The 19,036-nt window shown below is 30.9% G+C and overlaps 1 protein-coding gene across 1 annotated transcript in view; it reads right to left on the reverse strand.

The window, feature by feature from the left end:
* Window positions 1-730: 730 nt before the first annotated feature.
* LOC106466628 (DNA topoisomerase 2-alpha-like) overlaps window positions 731-19,036 on the reverse strand; it is a 29,789-nt gene continuing 11,483 nt past the window's right edge. Inside the window, exons 6-23 of the mRNA XM_022395336.1 lie at window positions 18,784-18,881; window positions 18,210-18,422; window positions 17,110-17,283; window positions 13,336-13,437; window positions 13,009-13,146; window positions 12,452-12,508; window positions 11,483-11,722; window positions 10,914-11,150; window positions 10,170-10,275; window positions 8,440-8,549; window positions 7,901-7,993; window positions 7,172-7,286; window positions 5,430-5,551; window positions 3,660-3,808; window positions 2,756-2,987; window positions 1,920-2,119; window positions 1,249-1,384; window positions 731-943 (exon numbers count right to left, since the gene is read on the reverse strand). Coding sequence (XP_022251044.1) covers window positions 731-943; window positions 1,249-1,384; window positions 1,920-2,119; window positions 2,756-2,987; window positions 3,660-3,808; window positions 5,430-5,551; window positions 7,172-7,286; window positions 7,901-7,993; window positions 8,440-8,549; window positions 10,170-10,275; window positions 10,914-11,150; window positions 11,483-11,722; window positions 12,452-12,508; window positions 13,009-13,146; window positions 13,336-13,437; window positions 17,110-17,283; window positions 18,210-18,422; window positions 18,784-18,881 — 2,735 coding nt within the window. The remainder of the gene's footprint in view (window positions 944-1,248; window positions 1,385-1,919; window positions 2,120-2,755; window positions 2,988-3,659; window positions 3,809-5,429; window positions 5,552-7,171; window positions 7,287-7,900; window positions 7,994-8,439; window positions 8,550-10,169; window positions 10,276-10,913; window positions 11,151-11,482; window positions 11,723-12,451; window positions 12,509-13,008; window positions 13,147-13,335; window positions 13,438-17,109; window positions 17,284-18,209; window positions 18,423-18,783; window positions 18,882-19,036) is intronic.

Below are 19,036 nucleotides of genomic sequence, written 5' to 3' on the forward strand. Positions count from 1 at the left end.
ATCAAACTCATTCGCCGAATGTAAACAAACCGCGCGATTGCACAAACGCTTATCTATGGCATGGAACACCAAAATCCGATAAATAATTTTAAAAAATGTGTTTCTCCGGAAGAAAACCGAAGGTTTTCAGGATTTTTTAGAAATATCCGGATATATCCGGAAGACTTTCATTATTATGTAACTATTTCATTCACACATGTTTATATTAATCCAGTTCTCCTGTAATAAAACATTAGGTTTTAAACAAAAATTGCAAGGGCACAATTACATTTAAAATTGCAATTAACGTCCTTATTTCTGATAGGTGGTCAGATTATATGTCAACTCTTAAAATTTCAAACTCAACAGCCGTAAGAGTTTGGAGTAATAAATAAATAAATATATATATATATATATATATATATATACTGTAGTATCTTTTATAACTCACAAAACTATATATAATCAGTCTCACTGTATCCTAAAGATTAATTTTTGTTGATTTTTTTTATTTATCAGGTGCTGCCATTTTGCTCATGATTTTTTCATGTACACCAAAAATCCAGCTTGATCGATGATATTTTTCAAATCAGCATATTCAAATTAAGAAAACAGCCCGTCAACCAAATTTTCCTCAAACATGATTCCCACACTGAATTTTTACAAAATGAGCCTAGTTTACACAATATTAAGCACAATAAAGTGAACATTTCATTTGTCATAAGAAAAAAGTATATAATAATAAATAATATTAGAAGAACATGTTACCAATAATGATTGTTCCTTCAATTTTTTCTAATATGAATCTGGCCTGATTTTCTAACTTTCTGGATTCTGCTGACAACATTCCTTCTAGATAAGCCTTACGTCTGTTATAGAAATCCAATCGAACATTGAAGAACTCTTTTAAAATCTCTTCTGGACTATCATAACGTTTCAAAACCCCTTTGTGATCAAATAAAACCTAAGAAGAAAGTAGTTACGTCATAGAACATGAACATCTTCTAAGAACAGTTTTAAAACACGAGACAAAACAAAGCAATTGTAAATTTAAATTATCAAACATACCTAAAATGATTTCTACTATAAAAGGATGTTTATTTTATTAACTTCTGGAATAAATGAGTGAGAAATACAGTACAGAATAATATACGTAAAAGATTTAAACCGATGCAAGTACCTATTCTACCATTTCTAGAATAGACTACAATGTTCATTTAAAACTGAAAGTTTGAACTGACTAATCCATCCATAATTGACATCACTTACCATGGAAGTTGTAGTAATGGTGGATTGAAGTTTGAAGATTTTATGTAAGCCTTCTTCATAAATTTTACCCAATTTGTCTTCACTCAAAGACACAACAAACTTTACTGTGGTATCTGTATGATACTCCTTGTAATCACTGAAAAAACATTTAATGAAAGAAATATACGTATAAACATTTATTACATATGAACAAGTATACACAAAACATTGTTTTGCCTATGCAAATACAAAATGTTTTATAAAATCACACATTTTTTTGTACTTTAGAAAGCAGAGGCATGTGATCTATCTATATATATATATATAAAATTACTGAATCTCATGTTCAAGATTAGCACTAAATTTTGTCTATTTGTGATAAGACTCCAAAACATGTTTTTTAAAGTTATCTTTTCATTAAAATATTAAACACAAGATTCTAAGTAATCAACCTCGTTTTGCAGCATATTTATCATCTAAATATATATGTTAATACAATATATTTTCTAATGTTGATTAATGTGATTAGGATTTCTGTGATGTACCTATACCGGGATGTTTCTATGATTTTAAATACTTTTACACAGTCCTTATACTGATAATAATAGAACATAATACCTTCTAAATCACAAAACTAAAACAGTAATATAAAGATAATCAAAGTAGCTACATCATAGAGACAGTCAACTTACGTGATGAGTGGTGAGATTTTCTCTGTGCCATACAACATTGGTTCAAGAACCTGTTCCTTGTACTGCTGTGTCCAAGTGCGTACTGGCAACTCAGATATCTCAATCTTATTTTTCTCCAAGACAGATACTTCCCCACTAATGACAAACCTCTGGTTATCCAACTGTTCAATAGTACCTTTGAAGTTTTTGAACCAGGGTTTCTAAGAAAGTAAGTAGCATCAAAAGATATAAACTACTGGTATGATATCATAAGTTTGCAAATATCTTACTTTAAAAAAATAACAAAATGTAGCTTAAATCTTTTCTTCAATTTAAGGCATATTATTTGAATAAATTCCCTTTTTTTTTGGAGCTGAAACAATGCAAGTTTCTTCAAGAATTAACTGTCTCTTGGTGGTTTAAGAAAGAAAAAAAAAAAAATTCAATTTTCATCTTGTCACACAGCTACAAGTTTCTCTTTCTAGCTAGCTTATGGTCATTACCAGTGTTCCCTCTAAGCTGCACAACAACCAATCAAATGTTGTGCAATTAATTACTCTAGCCGCACATATCCTCAGCAATGTTGAGGAGTCTCAACACGTTGACAGTCTTAATGACCCTGGCAGTCGATAGACCTAAAGCCAAAATAACCAACTGGTAGTACTGCAAAGTGGCCTAATGATTCAATAGGGTTGATGAGCTAAAAATACCCCCCTCCCCAAACAACAACAAAAAACTGATGCACATGAAAAAATTTATTATGCACATGGATTGAAAAAATGAGGGAACATTGATCATTACCTCTCAGTTTTGAGCAAACTGTTACTGAACAGATGCTTGTGCATTATGAAGCTTACCATTGGTTGTGGTTCTTCACCATCCAACATTCTTTGAATATTTTCAATGATCTCTCTTGGATTATAATTTGGAATTTTGGTACTCCAACCAGTACCAATACCTTCTGTTCCATTTACAAGCAACATTGGAATTATGGGTACATAGTATTCAGGCTCAATCTTCTGGTTGTCTTCATACAGATGACACAGTAGTGGATCATCATTAGATGGGAAGATGTGCCGAGCCAAAGAACTGAAAAAAAGGGGGGGAAACATTATTTTCCACTGCACATTGAAAATCCAATATCAGGTTTTGCTTTTTTATTTCACTTCTGTCAGTAAATTTAAATGCAATATTATAAACTAACTTTATATGGTGCTTTTTTACAAAGTAAATGTCTCAGCATTTATGTTTATTGAGTAAAGACCCACAAAATATACGAAAACGATTCTTTTACATCAAGAACAAAAACTCTCATCATTTTCATGGATGTTTTGTATAAAAGTACAATACCATCACCATAAACTGTGGCATACTATCAAGAAATTCTTCTTTCATGAACCTATAAATAGAGTGCATAAAAGGAAAATAAGCAAACCATTTATTTTTGGCGATAAGCAACTTCAACTTAATTTTCAAGCTATTTTCCACACGTTTTCTTATAAGTCATAATGGTATAAATGAAAATGATTCATCAATGTCGGATATATCTTGTGGTGCAGAATTAACATTATATCTTAACACGTATCTTCATTACCATGATATTGAAATTCAGAACATGAATGATTCCCTATTAACTTGAAAAAGGAATTCATGTTACACAAAGGCTTGCCTTGCAGCAAAAATGAGAAGTGCTTCAAATGTTAAATGTATCAAAATTATAAAATTGTACAGACCTAAAGTTCTCTTACGGTTATAGCCTACCTGAGCATGGTAAAGATGTATCGAGGGCTGGCAGAATCTTTTCCTCCCTGAAGACGTGTGCCAAACTGACCGATTGGCTGTAGAAGGTTTATGTTGTTACTACCCACAAAGTTTTGGGCTAAGTTAATGATAGTTGCCATCAAGGAATTCTAAAAATATAAAGTTACCAATATAAACACTAAGGACATTTCATTTAATAAGCCTAATAATCAAATATACTATAGAATGGTTATTAGAGCCTGTTGCTAGGATTATATTGTAATATACAATTTAGTTCAGAACATTTTGATTTCAAATTTAACCTGAAAAGCATCTTACACAACACATGGGATAAACATGGCTGCTAAATACTGATTTGTTTTTCAATGTTTAGTCTCAAATGACATAAAACTATCATTTTAAAAATGTTTTAAGAATATCTTTCTTATATTATTTTGCAGTTATACAATACAATACTTCATACTGAATGATTATTCTCAGAATAATGTAGAAATGTTATAAAACAAACATATATCATAATAAATTGTAATATTCAATCTATATTTTCCTGTTTCAGATAAATGGTATAAAGATTCAGCAATAACAGCAGTGATGGAGATGTGCTTCATCTGCAATGAATCCACAACTGATGGACAGCCAGTTGTTGCTCTAGAAGCAATGAGCAGTAATGGTGTAAATTGTGCAAGTCTGCAATGTGGCAGTAACTTGAAAAGTGTTCCAGGACAAAGAGTACATGTGAAATGTTATTCAGTTATTGCAAACCACAAAACATGATATAGCACCACCTCAGCAAATTGTGGGAAAATGCATAGATCTCTGTTCATGCAAAACACATTCACTTTTCAAGATTACTGGTAAGGGCTATAGACAGCCAGACCCTAGAGCTCAACTCCAAGTAGACACAGAAGTTTGATTTGAGGACCACCAACATGGCTTTATAAGTTGTATTACATTTTTGTATAAAAAGGAAGGTTTGCCACTAAGATAGAATTTGAGAGGGATTTTGATACAGTGATATATTTTTTTAATGTTAACTTGTTTTGTTTGAACTTTAGACCCTTTATATTGATGTGGTGAAACTTTAAGTAGAACATCGGGCATTTCTGATATTTAACCTTAAATTATTGTATCAGACTTGAGTAATATTTTCAATTGAATTTGAAAGTAAAGTTAACTTGAGTTTTAACTTTTAGTAAGCGGACTTACCGTTTGGTCTACTTTTAAGTTTAGCATTTGCTAAGAAGTAAATCTTTAGTTTTATCTAACTTGACAATATTAACTTTGGAGTTTCCTTTTATTCTTATATTTTGAAGTTTTAGTTTAGCTTATACTGGGGAGGTGACACCAAACTGATAGGAACTTTCACTTTTCTCTTATTGGTTTGACACACACCACTAGATATTTTCACTTGTTTCCATTTCATCATTGTATCGTGATTTTATAAATAAAAGATCCTGATTGTAGTTTGGAGGAATCAATGAACTCCATATTCTGCTGTTCTATGAACTTCCAATTAACAGGCTTATCTGATAATTCTGAAGGAAAACCATTTTACAAGAAATACACTTATTGGAAGCTGTAAATTAAGAATTAATTGATGCTTTTTAAGTCAATCATACTCTTACAAACTCTTCATAATAAATAAAACAGAAGTATTTTTAGTACACAGTTGTAAGCTAAGATATTTCTGATATCTTTTTTATAACAAGAATATAAACCATGTCAGTCAGTACCTAAGCATATACATTTATGAAATAGTAATGTTCTTACTTCACCATGATGATACGCAGAATGTTCTGCAACGGATCCAGCAAACTGTGCAACCTTGATTTCTCGTTTGTCATTTCTTTTGAAACAGGTGAATATTACTTTCCTTTGTCCTGGCTTTAACCCTAATCAAAATACAATAAACCCAGAAACTTCACTTTTAATAGTTTTGGGTATAAATACTAACCATTCCTCTTCTTAAATCGCTGGTTTTAATTATAATAGAAGTGCTGTCATTATTATTGCTACAACAAGTTTATAGTCCACTGCAAAAATCGATCAAGAAAACGATTTAGAATTTGACACACTTTAAGAATCATAGTTGGACTGTGTAGAGCAGCACATTTTAAAAACAATTTCAAATCTATAAGAACAATAAAGATTGCTTATTTAAAGCTTATATTTTTGATCCTAAATGTGTAAAATTTCTATAATGATCACAGCCCAATTACTTCTTTCCATCTGGTAACAGAAACTCAAATAACATTTCTATAATTTGAAATCCATAATGGACAACATTTAAAACCATATGTATGTGTGTGTGTGTGTGTAGGTAGTGCTTTTGTAGCCCAATCTGATAATCAAATTGAAAAGCCATCTGTAGTCTGTCACATAAGTCTTGGATACTAATAATAAATTGCTAAATATATGACAAATTTTATTCAGGTTTGCTGGCAATAAAACTTTTTTGATAATCAACATATTCATTTGTAAGATACTTGTTAATCATTTTATTTCATTAACAAGCAATCTTTGACTCAATGGAAAAAAAATATGACCATTTTGGTAGATCGTGAAGTATCCAAATCAAGTTCAAAATCCTAAGAGTGACGTACATGACTGTATAGGGCATGATCCAGGGTTAATTTTGTCATAATGTTTCCTTTATTTCAAGTAGTTGTTAAGCTGTTCCTATCCTACTAAAGGTTATGCTATTTGACATTATTTTAGTACTCCTCTTATCCTTGTAACATTCTTTCACTTCACTCACAAAATGCCTTTGTATTTTCCATTCCTTGTCTGATCTTGAATCATTTTCTTTCTTCTGCTGTAATCCCTGTTTGAGGTCAAGTTCTCTAATACATCCATAAGTTTATTTCTCCTGTATGTAGAGTCCCAGATGGACCTAGCTTTGGGCACTTGACAACACCCCTCCTCCAAACCTTTTCTAAACTTTCTTATGGCTAACTTGTTGAATTGGTGTGTTGTCACATCCATATCAACTACATTTTTAACACATTAGACATTTTGCTACTTTACATTTGCAGGTTAGCTTTGACCTTGTTTATTTCTCAACTAGAACAAACACTCAGAAATTCTGGCTCATTGTCATAGCATTTTTTCACAGGTTTGGAAATGATGAGTATTCCATAGATAATGTACTAAAACAATGCCATGACCATATTTTGAATTAAGATAAAAAAAATTATTCAAATCTTCTGACAAAAAACTAATCATAACATCTGTAGCTGTTACAAAAGTGGGTTCCTCATAAAATAATGCATATTCCTGTATATTTCCAGAAGAAAAAAAAAATAGAGACTAAATATAGGATATGGTTCCTAAGAAGTACCCTACCATTTCTGCTGCTATTGAGTCAGACTGCTTGTTAATTTACATTTGTATGTGTGTGTGTGTGGTGTAGAAATTTAAAGGAATTTGACAAAATTAGTAAAAATTACAAAGATAAATCAATATACATAATAAATACTAATAAAATAAAGAAAACTGAAAGTACAACATACCATCTACAAGAGATGGAATAGACCTTTCATTGTCCATATTACTAAAAAGAATCAGCTCCCTATTCACAAAGTCATTGTAAGTAACATGGGTTGTTGTCTTTTCATACAAGTACAACTGCAAAAAAACAAAACAAAAAAACAATAAGAACCTCAAACAGAGTATTCTAATTTATCTATCAAACGTAAAAATGATTTGTCAGTTTTTAATTGCCTGTTGGTCTTTTTTGAACCACCCTAATCAGTGTTCCCTCTAAACTGCAAGGCCACACAACAAACAATCAAATGACGTGCACTTAATTATTCCAGCCGCACACATTCTCAGTAATGGTGAGGAGTCTAAATACGTTGACGGCCTTAATTACCCTGGTAATCGATAAGCCTAAAGCCCAAATAACCAACTGGTAACATTGCAAAGCAGCCTAATGATTCAATAGGGTTGATGGTCTATAAAACAATAACAACAACAACAAAAGAAAAACAAAAAAAACAGGTAGCGCGCATGAAAAAATTAGAGGGATCATTGATTTAATCCATTGTAAGATCAATGAAGACCATAAGAAAATTAATTACAGTTTAAATCATGCCTAAGAAAAAGTTGAATAGTCTATACATTTTTTAAAAATTTATTCTAGAAACCCAACTTTGTTTTCAATGTTTTTTTTATTTTAATGAACAATGTAAAACAATATTTAACAGGGGTTTAGCTAAAGAAACAGAGAAAAAATAAACCTCTGGCAGCCCAAGTTCTCGTCGTTGTTTTCGTTCTTCCATGCCACTGGTAAGCCAGTCTTTTCTTTGTTCAATCATTTTTTTACTGAAAGCCTAATAAATGTTAAAAAATAAATAATAACTATTTTGAATGGGTATAAAAAATTGTATAGTTCTTTTTTAATTTGGCTCTAAATTTTAGAGTGATAGGTCAAGTTTTCATATAGGTAATCCCAAAAGTTATTTATATAAATATATATATATAGCTAAGAACTTTAATGAAATAAATTCCCCCTTACATTTTAGCTCTACTTTTACATGTAGTGTATTAAATGTCAGTTTTCTGAATAAAACATGTTAAAATAAGAGTCAGATTTATCTTGAAACCAATTTGAAGTTTGTAGAGCAAAGAATAAATGAAATTAGTAATGCTTTAAAATTAAGTTGATTGAAATTTAGTAAAACATATGCAATTTAAAAGAAAATTTCCTATATCAATCACTATACTTCTTTTTACATATATTCAAGTACTAAAATCAGATATCTTTCCACAAACTTACTAACTGAATAGCATCATCATCTTCGGGTCCTTGGTACTGAAATTTTATCCTGTGTCGATTCATATCAGCAAAGTACTCTTTGGCTTCCTTTGCAGTACTAGTACCAAGACCTAGGTAGTGAAATGTTTGGCATTAAGCTAAAAATTCATCTCAGTTCAAATGTTCATAAATGTGAGGACAGTAGTGTTATGCAATATGTTAGTTAAATATGTAACAAAATTAAAACAATTATGTTTCATGATCCAGTATTTGCTGGTTATGAAAAGTCAATCCTATGTGCATGGTGTCAGAACTTTGAGCTAAACAGTCATACTGGAAAATTAGTGTTTACAATAATTTTGAATTCACTAAATATATCTTCATAATAGTTAGTAAGCTTTTAGTAAACATTAAAAGTATGCTGTACACAATAAGACACCAATATTTTTACTTAATATCTGTCAATTTACCGAGTCTGTCTGAGTGCAAAGCGATTGTCATGTTAGGAATAAAAATTCTTTTTATCCAATAGTTTCCACATTTCATTTTTATAATCTCTAGAGCTTCTTAAATGAATAACTTTTTTTGGTAAAACTTTACACTTTATCTTTTACTTTCTCTACCTTAACATCAACTGCAGCAAGATCACCAATGCAGAGTAAAATGATAAGTTGAAAAACATAAAATAAATCTAAACTACTTTTTTCTTCTTTCTAGAAAGACTGCATATTGTAACAATTGTAAACTTTATTCTTACAGCTATAACTAATTTTACAAATATAGGTTCATTTAGTTTGAATGTTTAATAACCATACACCAGAGTGCACCAAAAGCCATTTATCATAGTCAGAGCTTTGAGTAAACAAATAACCAAGCTACAAGCACATCATGGTTGAATTACAATTACATCTCATGACGTACATGTGCCATAATAGAGTATCACAATAATTTTTTTTTCATTTAAGTTTTAATATCTAACCTAATAAGTTTCTAATTTTTACATTTTAATTTCCTTCATAATAATAAATAAATGATATATATAAAAATAAGAAATTTAGTACTCATGTCTGAACCCTTATCTTTCTGCCAATTGCAGAAAATAAACTGAGGCTTAGTATTTCCAAACATGGCACCTAATTTTTTTGGAAGACTGGATGAGATATGAGGGGCATGGCATATGCATTTAACTTTTTTGTTTATATCTCAGTAAAGCAAGAAGCTTGGAGGCTATATGTTTACATTGTGGTTTAGTCATGTCTTTAAGTGGCAAATTAAAAAGATCATATAGGGGTAAATAGAAAAATATAAAATAGGCAATTCAGAGTGAAGAGGTGTCATGTGTTACAGAGGAGTCAACACTGGAAATTCATTTAAATATATCTCTTGGAAATTAAAACTTAGATAACAAAAATTTTGAGTTATAAACTACTTTTAATGCCAAACTTATTTACAAAGACTGTTAATAAAGTTGTTTAATTTTAATTAAGTAAATTTTTAATGTAACACAAAAAGATTACAACCTGCTCACTTTGAATCCAACCCACAAACATAGGGTTAAGCATTAAAACTTTTGGTTACAGTGGCACTTTTATCCACAGAAAATACCTTGATGATAACCGACTTCAACATTAATCCAGAGGATCCTTCAACTAATATCTTTGTTTTTTTTTAAAGTATTTCATTTGTAACTTAGCCATATAAACTATTACTATTTCACAATCCATAAACTCACTTTAACAAAAATTGGATACCTTTGTAGTACTTGACCTTCCAAGTGTTCCAATTTGATGATTTTGCTTTCCATTCTTCAAATTCTGGTAAACTAAAAAAACTTTTTTCTTCTTTACCTTTTGTAACCTGTTTATAAATAAAACCTTGATTTTTCTACAAACTTCCACATACAGACAACTTTTATTCTATCTATATGTATAAAAAAAAGTTATCCACACTATTTTCTTTTTCACTTCTACCTTCTCCCACACCATTAATAATTTTGTTTGTTCATCCTAGCAGTCGCACATTGTACATACAATTGATTTCTTAGATCTAAACATAAGTCTGAATTTTAAAGTTTCAGAATGAAACTAGGAATGATCAGCTAATAATTTGGATGATTTTTCAGGTTTACTTATATAACATCATGTTTAGTTTTTAGCGCAGTTTATCCTCAAACCATGATGACAAATTGCTTGTATTTCTTTAATTTTCATTTAAGTATCAGCACCAATCTGTAATTAAACTAAGTTTCAAGCTTATTCCTACCTGTAGAAACAATTTGATCAGTGAGAGCAATAAGTGAAATGAATCATATTAGAATTCTCTTGATACTAAATTGTTTGTTTGACTTGCATTGATGAGCTTTTTTTATGCAAACATTTATATTTACATCATTAAACAGTTTTATTTCCATTCATTAAAAAATAGTGAAAAATACAAAATTCTGTTATATGTATATAACAAAACAAATAATGCAATGACAATATAAAACAAAATACCTTCACAATGGGGGTGATAAATTCCTCCAGAAATGGAAGTCTTAACAAGCTGGGCCAATTATGATGGATAAAGTTGATCAGGAGACCTTTGATGTGTGAACCATCTTGATCCTGATCTGTCATGATCATTAATCTTCCATAACGCAGTGATTTCAAGTCTTCTATGCTCTCATACTTTTTCTTATACTGCAGGCCCATAATCTTGATAATGTTATTGATTTCTGCATTTTCTAAGATCTATAGAAGAATAATTATAATAACATAGCTGTAGACTTTTATCAGCCAGATAAATAATAACAAAGTTACATCTAAAAATATGTTGTTTTTCAAACAAAAGAGAAAATACAAACATTTACCAATATATTTTATCAACTCAGTCTATACCATCAATATCACTTTTTCTACAACATGTAAAAGTAGCGGCATATTCTCCATTAAACACCCTATTTCAATGACCATTAGGATACAAAACAAATTTCACCAAGCAAAAATAACAGTAACCAGCTGTCCTATTACAATTCTAGATTAATCACAATAAATTTCAACTATTCCAAAAGAAACTGACTTACCTGTTTATGAGTTGCTTCCCTCACATTCAGTATCTTTCCTTTTAAGGGGAAAACTCCATATTTATCTCTACCCACAACACCAAGGCCAGACACAGCCAGAGATTTGGCTGAATCTCCCTCAGTGAGGATGAGAGTACAGTTGATAGAGTTTTTAGTGCCAGCATCATTGGCATCTTCTAACTTAGGAACACCCTTGAGCTTTGAATGTTTCTTAGAGCTGCATTTTGTGTTCAACTGAGTCTGAAAGATCATGACATTTTTTGTAAAACCAAACTTTCATCAACTGGCTTCTGATAAAAATGATTTTTCATTAACAAATAAATTAAACTAACAACCAAAGGAATAAATCTGAAGATAGCACAAAGGAATCAAACATGCTGAAATACTTATAAATTTACAAACGGTTCTTCTAGTGGCAGATGACATTCACAGCTTTATCAATAAATACTGTATCAGTTAGAGCAAACCAAATTTGTATTACTTAAGTTTGTTGGGCCACCAACCTTTCAATCTAAATTTCCAAGTTTCTTCTTCAAATTTGATATTAGTCTTTGTTGTAATGGGTCAAATGAGAAAATGGAAATATGCTAACATAACATTCAAGCAATGAAACAACTTTTGGGAACAGGCACATAAATTGGTGGTGCATGTAACTTTTTATTCCTGCCTGAAGACCAATATTTCAAGTGTTTAAGTAATCCCTTATGTCCAAAATATTGAGCCAAATGATTTCAAACCCCTACTGTCACTTTTGTCATTTCACAAACAATAAATTTCAATCCAACCCTTGGTCTTTTTAAATTCAAGTAATCAGATATTAAATTTCACAAATAAATTACTTACTTTTAATCAAAATTATACAAGTTTTGTAAATTGGTGCATCTAATTGTATTAGTTTCAAAATACCCTTTAAAATATGTATAGGATTGTTTAACTTCTTAGACACAATACATGCAAAAATACTCATACCTGAGCCTTAAACTTCACCCAGTTCATGATTGACTCTACAATTCCACATTTCAAAACCTGAAAGAAAGTTTATCTTATTAAATTGAAATTCTATAAGGAATACAAAATTTCAAATTGTGAACGACCAAAGCAATCATTAATTACTAAAATTAACTTTTCATTAAAATTTTTCTAAATTATCCCCCATAGTTTCAAAACATTACATACAGAAGTTGTAATGAAACTCATTATCATTTGCTTCCACTACTGTCACAAACTTATGACTTCATGGATCCAAGCTGTAGAAAATAGTTAAAATTTGTGACAAACATCATTTTAACTGCATTTTTTTTTTTTACATTTCTCTTAACTTGTCCTTTGCAGATCCATTTAGTGATTTTTTGTCATCTATTTTAGATGTAAGACTGGGAACACAAATAAACAAATGTATCCCTCTTGCAAAAATATACTAATTAAAAATTATACACATGCATGAATAATCAAAATAAAATACTATCTTCACGCACAAGCATCAAGTTAACTTGAACAATAAGTTATAATATATATATACCACTAACCTGGGTGAAGAACTTTTCATCTGGTTGACATTTAGATCCAAAGTTCTTTGGTTGTAAGGTCATGTTCTCTTTAGTTTGGGAATCAAAGGTTGGGTTTTCAATTTGGGCATTGATAAATATCCACATATGGTTCTTGATCTGGGTATAGCAGGCAATACGAATTAAAATTTCATACTAATTTCTACACATTACTATCCTTACTTTAGAATACTTTGACAAAATACACGGAAAGTCAGTGTGAATATTTGTATTGATTGTGAAAACATCTACATGTTTAAGTTCATGGTAAAGTATTAACAATACACACACTTAAAAAGAAATACCTACTTGGAAAGGTTTAACTTGTACACCTCCTTTATTCTTCTTTTTCACAACTTCTACAAGTTTATTGATGATTTGGTCACTAACGTATTCAACATGTCGACCACCCTGTAAAAAATTTGTAACCCATATTATTCATAATTAGGAACATTACTGCTTAATTCAGCTTCAGTCTTCAGTATGTTACTGTTAACTTTTGTCTAGTTAGAATAGTATTTTAAATAAGGCATCCAGATTTTGGTTAATTCTTAATTCTGATCCATGTATAGGCAAACATTTAATATAATTTGTTCAAAAAGTTTAGATTTATTTGCAATGCTGTAACATTGCTACTCAAAATCTCGCCTGTTTTATGATTAAATGTTAAAAGTAATGCTTGGAAGTATTAAAAACAATATATGCCATTATAGCTACTAAATGATGGTCTTTCATGAGGATTAGTTAAATAGCATTTTTCAAGGTTTAATTTTTGCAGTTTGCTTTGTTTTTTTCAAAAACACCATTACAGAAAACTTAATTAAATACAAATTTAAAGAGAACCATTAAAATTTAGAATGCAGATCTGAAGTTAATAAGTTTGGCCACAAGAAACACCAACAAATGGAATGTAAATTAGTAGGACTCTAAACAGACAGCAAAGTTAAATGTTTTATTTAACATCTATACACTTTTTTCAGATATAAAGTTCAAGCCATCTCCTAGGTTTTTTTTTGTTTGTTGAATTGTGCTCAAAGCTCTAAGATGGCAGTCTCAACTAGCCATCCCTAATTTTGAAGTGGTAGACTACAGGAAAGGTATCTACTCAACATCACTCACCACCAACTATTAGACCACTTTTGTCAGATGGAATACTAAGGTTTGATCATCACCCTCATAATGCACCCACATCCCCAAAGTGCAGAACAAACAAACAAAAAACAATGTTTGGATGGTAATGAGACACAGCCCACAGAACCCTATATCCACAAACTGGCAAACTAACCCCTGGGCCCACTTTCCTAGGGTTTTTCCATTACTTCTAGCTATTTCTTAAGAAACTTGGATTCAAGAACACAGCAAACCAAACATAAAATAACCAAACACTTACCCGCACAGAAGAATTCATACAACTATCATCTCCAGAATACACACGAATCTTTTTTTATGGTGCAAATAACACACTTCATTGTTACTACATACAAAACCTACGTACCTGATATGCATATTTCAAAATTAAAGTGTCATTTATGTACATCGCATTACAGAAACATACATTAGTGTTTGACCTGAACAACCATTATGTTTCCATCAGATAAAAAGTTACTCTATTTCAACACATCTAATAATTTATTAACTGTGATTCTCCACAATGACAAAGTATGAGGTTTGGTTGACCATCTCATGGTATCAGACCTGCCAATGGAAGTCAAGTGTGTTGCTGATTCTGTATTTTCTATATACTCAATATCATACTTAACAACGCTTAAATTGTCATTTTCCAATATTTTCCTTGCTTTCTAACTATTCTACTTCATCTCTCAGAATCCCCATCAGATACAAATGTGGTCATATATCAACCTCTGTACCACTCAGGAATGGTCAAGCATGAGGATTCTCAACTTCTATCTTTATATTGATGCTGAATTCATTTCTGTGGGTTACCTGACCATGTGACAGCATAAGTAGTTACAATAATGTGTGCTCTGCTTCACCAGACAGTTCTGTGAAGTAGACTGTATACTCTATGCTAAGCATTACAAGGATCAAGGCTTTTCAAATTACAGTTCTCTTCATTAGAATCTTCTTGTTTTTTCAAGTTGTAAACTTTTATGAACTTCTGCACCAACCTCCTAGCATATAGTTTGTCTTGCAAGGAAATGGAATCATAAGCCTATGTTTGTAAAGTTGTATGAAATGGGGTGATCATTCTTAATACAGATATGAAGACCTGTATTTTGGAAATAAACAGTGTCACTGCACATGTCTTTCACTATTTTAAATGACTTGGTTTGAAAATAAGTAAACCGTTTAATGGGTTTTTTGCACATATGTCAATGTTTGTGGAAAAATTAGCAGGATTCTCTCTGTAACTGGGATGTCACCATGAGTATAATGTTATTTATTTATTTATTTCACAGAATTCTATTGGATACATTATATTGTTTAGCTTTGACAAAATCTTCACAGCTGACAGGGGTATCTAAACAATTAAGGCAGTACATATTTATGAAGTACTTTTTAAAGTCCTAATCAGTGGCTAAAGATCAGTCTTTACAAACATTAAGAACAATGTTATTATTGTCAAGAGCCAATGTTTAGTACAGATGTTCTGAAGTCAGTTATCATTTTATCACATAACATGTCAAAGAATTTCCAGTTTATACAAGGGATCCATCCATTGACATTTGCAGAAAACAGGACAGGTTGAGATCTTTAACACAAGCAGTGACATTTTCTCTGTACCAACATGTCCTAAAAAGTGAGATCTATACTAATGTGTTACAAGCTTGCCAAATTCCACCTACTTGTTCTGTCACAGTGATTCAAAAGTTTTAGCAAAAAGAAGGATGTAAGTTTCAGCATTGTTAACTTTTCTGATAGAAGTGATCTGAAATATGAAGCAAAATCCACCTAATTGTTCTGACACCTGTGATTCAAACTTTCAAGGAAGATATAGATTTCAGCATTGTCTGACATAAATGAAAATGAAGCAATTCTAAAATAACTCGAATAAAAACATTTTACCTCACCACATGAGAAATACTTTACCAGTGAACTATCTTGGAACTTCATTGGGAAGATTTTATCAATTTTATCACGATTTATACGAATAACACTTGGATATTTCATTCAATGTCATGCTGATTTCTGGTTTTATTCAATTGGTCCAAAAAAGTTGGAACTACACCAAAGTTTGGATTTGATTTCACTTGCAACCAGCTGATTTAGGTACATAAAATTATTCATACTAGCCAAATGTTTTCTGGCAAGTTAAAGATGCATGTGACTGTTGACTTGTACATTTCCTGTGTAAAATGATTTTAAATAAAACTTGCTGTCCATTTAATTGCAGCCACACATTGTTATATTGAACTACCATTCTAACACTAGCAAAGACAATAAAAGCTCTCCATTAATTGAAATACTCAGTGACATCTATGTAACCTCTGCTTACTTTGGTTCATACGTTTGACTAGTTCCCTCTCCTTATCATACTTCCTATTCAACAGGAAGTTAGCAGCCAATTTTTTAAATCTTGTTTTACACAGAATATGGTGGTTATTAATTATTATAATGTACAATATCTTCTTTCACAATAGCAGTAAAAAGGAACACTAACAAACTTAAAAGTACACATATTAATTAATCACAAACAAATTAATGACCATATATTTGCTTGCATGGCAACTAAAATGGAAAAAAAAAAAAATAGTAGCTACAAATTTCCACTGAAGCCTACCCAAGTTTCCATCAGAATTATTTCACACAAACCCATTATAAATCATATGCTTAAAAAGTTTTAAATTATGGATAATAGAGCATTTTTGAAGAAAAAAAAGTAATACATTTAAAATCATACTAAGAAAAATTAAGGAATATTGTACAACGACATGCAACACTATCTGCAGGATATAGCAGCAGGTATCATTCAGATATAAAACTATGGAAGAAAGATATTGGACTTGGTTATTTCATAATTTTCTATGGTTCTGTAATATTAATACAGATTTTTGTTTTTATAGTTAAACAGTACTTTTCTAATATCATTGTTAAGGAAATTACAATAACTTAGCTCCCTACCTTTGTTGTTGCAATACTGTTCACAAAGCTGACCTGCTGAAACCCATGGACACTAAGTGTCACAGCTATTTCCCATCGATCATTCACGTTATCATAAATAACCTTCAGGGGGTTGCCATCCTCATCCTCCCGTCCCTTTACGTATTGTTCTATATAATCCTTGAAACCTTTAACCTGGGAAATCAATATATATATATATATATGATTATGTATGTACAATGCAGGTGAATTTGAATACTGGTTTTAATGTGTATTCTATATCTTTATTTTCTAAAGCTTTAAGGTAAAGTTAGTATTAACTTAGTTTCACTTAAGTTTTTAATTTTATTAAATTGCATGAATAGAGATCCAAATTAATGGTTAATATATTTCTAACAAACAGTATAACATGCCTTATAGTAACATCCTTTATGTTCTCCATCTCAATGTTTGAATTCCTCTTGTTGAATACACACTTTCCAAGGTTTAAGACAAGATAACATAGCATCCAATTCATGAAAATAGGCTCACGACAAGCATTACTTACTTTTGGCAGGGAACATACACATACAATGACATTTATTGCCATTTTCCCTTACTTACTGTTTTGCTTTACACTCTACACTTGCTGGGTCACACTGACACTAGAAAATTGTGTTAATAAAATGTTTTTCTAGCAGGAAAAATTTGACACTCCTCAGAAACCACACAGTCTGGCAAAGACAACTAATAAACGTAAACAACTTAGTGACTGACTGAATTCACTAAACTTCTGAACAGCTTGATCATATAAAACTAAAGAATACACCATGATATAAACTTTATAGAATACCTTGATTTTATAATTTTAAGTGATTTGTTGAGCTTCAATAGCTCTTTAAGGCAAAATTCAAATTCAAGGATTTTCCAGGACAACCATAAAACCTAAGGCATCTTTGGTGCAAACATTGATAGTTTTTGTTTTACTACTGGTAAAGTGGTCTCAAGATCCTTGAGGGTTACATGTCTGGCACAGAGTTTCCCTCCCACTAGCTTAAGACTATGAAAACTATCATTATTTTTAAAAAAATGTTCTGTTTGATTTAATAATCACAAAATATGTATCTAAATATATAACATACTGGAAGTCTTTTCCCATTCAGAATGACTTTTACACCTCTTGATGTTCCAGCAATATCAAATGCTCGTCGAGACAATAATGAAATAAGATCTTTGTCCAGTGCTTCCATTTTAAACTTAGCAAGATCTGGGTGAAATGTGATGCACGTGAAGTCTTCTCCACTGAAAGGCTTAACCTTGGCATCTGTTGTTTTTGTCATATTATCCGTCCATATCTGTATAACAGAAAACAAGAAACATTACAAGATCTACATACACACACATTTAAGATGTATTCACTTGCAAGTGTTGGTCTTTCTAGTTTTAATGTTTTTAACTATAAAAAAGTGCATTCACTTCCTTTAGACTAAAAAACCTTCTCTGTAGATGTTGCACCAATACAAAAATGTGCACTTTTCCAAGACTAACTGCGGTGTAAGACTCTTGTTGGGTTTTATTTCCCAACATTTATGAGCTAAAAATGTTACATTTAAAGAAACATGTTTTGCAAACCAAACATATTTTTCATGATAGAACTTGCATTAATGTATTATGCTCTCTTATGTTAATTAATTAAAAGACAACAATGACAATTACCTGTTTAAATGACTTGCCACTCTCCTTTGAGGCAGTCTCTACAATGAATTTTGTGCTAAATATGTTGCACAATTTAGCACCATACCCATTTCGTCCACCTGTTACAGATAAAAAGTTTAACATAGTTTTAACACAAACTAGTAGCAAAGAAAAAAAACAAGAGCTCCAAGAGATATTAACACAAACTAGAATGAATACATACAATTATCAGTTACAAGGGTATATATTGCATACATCCAAGATTCCCATAACA

This window comes from Limulus polyphemus, unplaced genomic scaffold (assembly GCF_000517525.1).
Source record: "Limulus polyphemus unplaced genomic scaffold, Limulus_polyphemus-2.1.2 Scaffold75, whole genome shotgun sequence".
In the NCBI taxonomy this organism is placed as follows: Eukaryota; Metazoa; Arthropoda; class Merostomata; order Xiphosura; family Limulidae; genus Limulus; species Limulus polyphemus.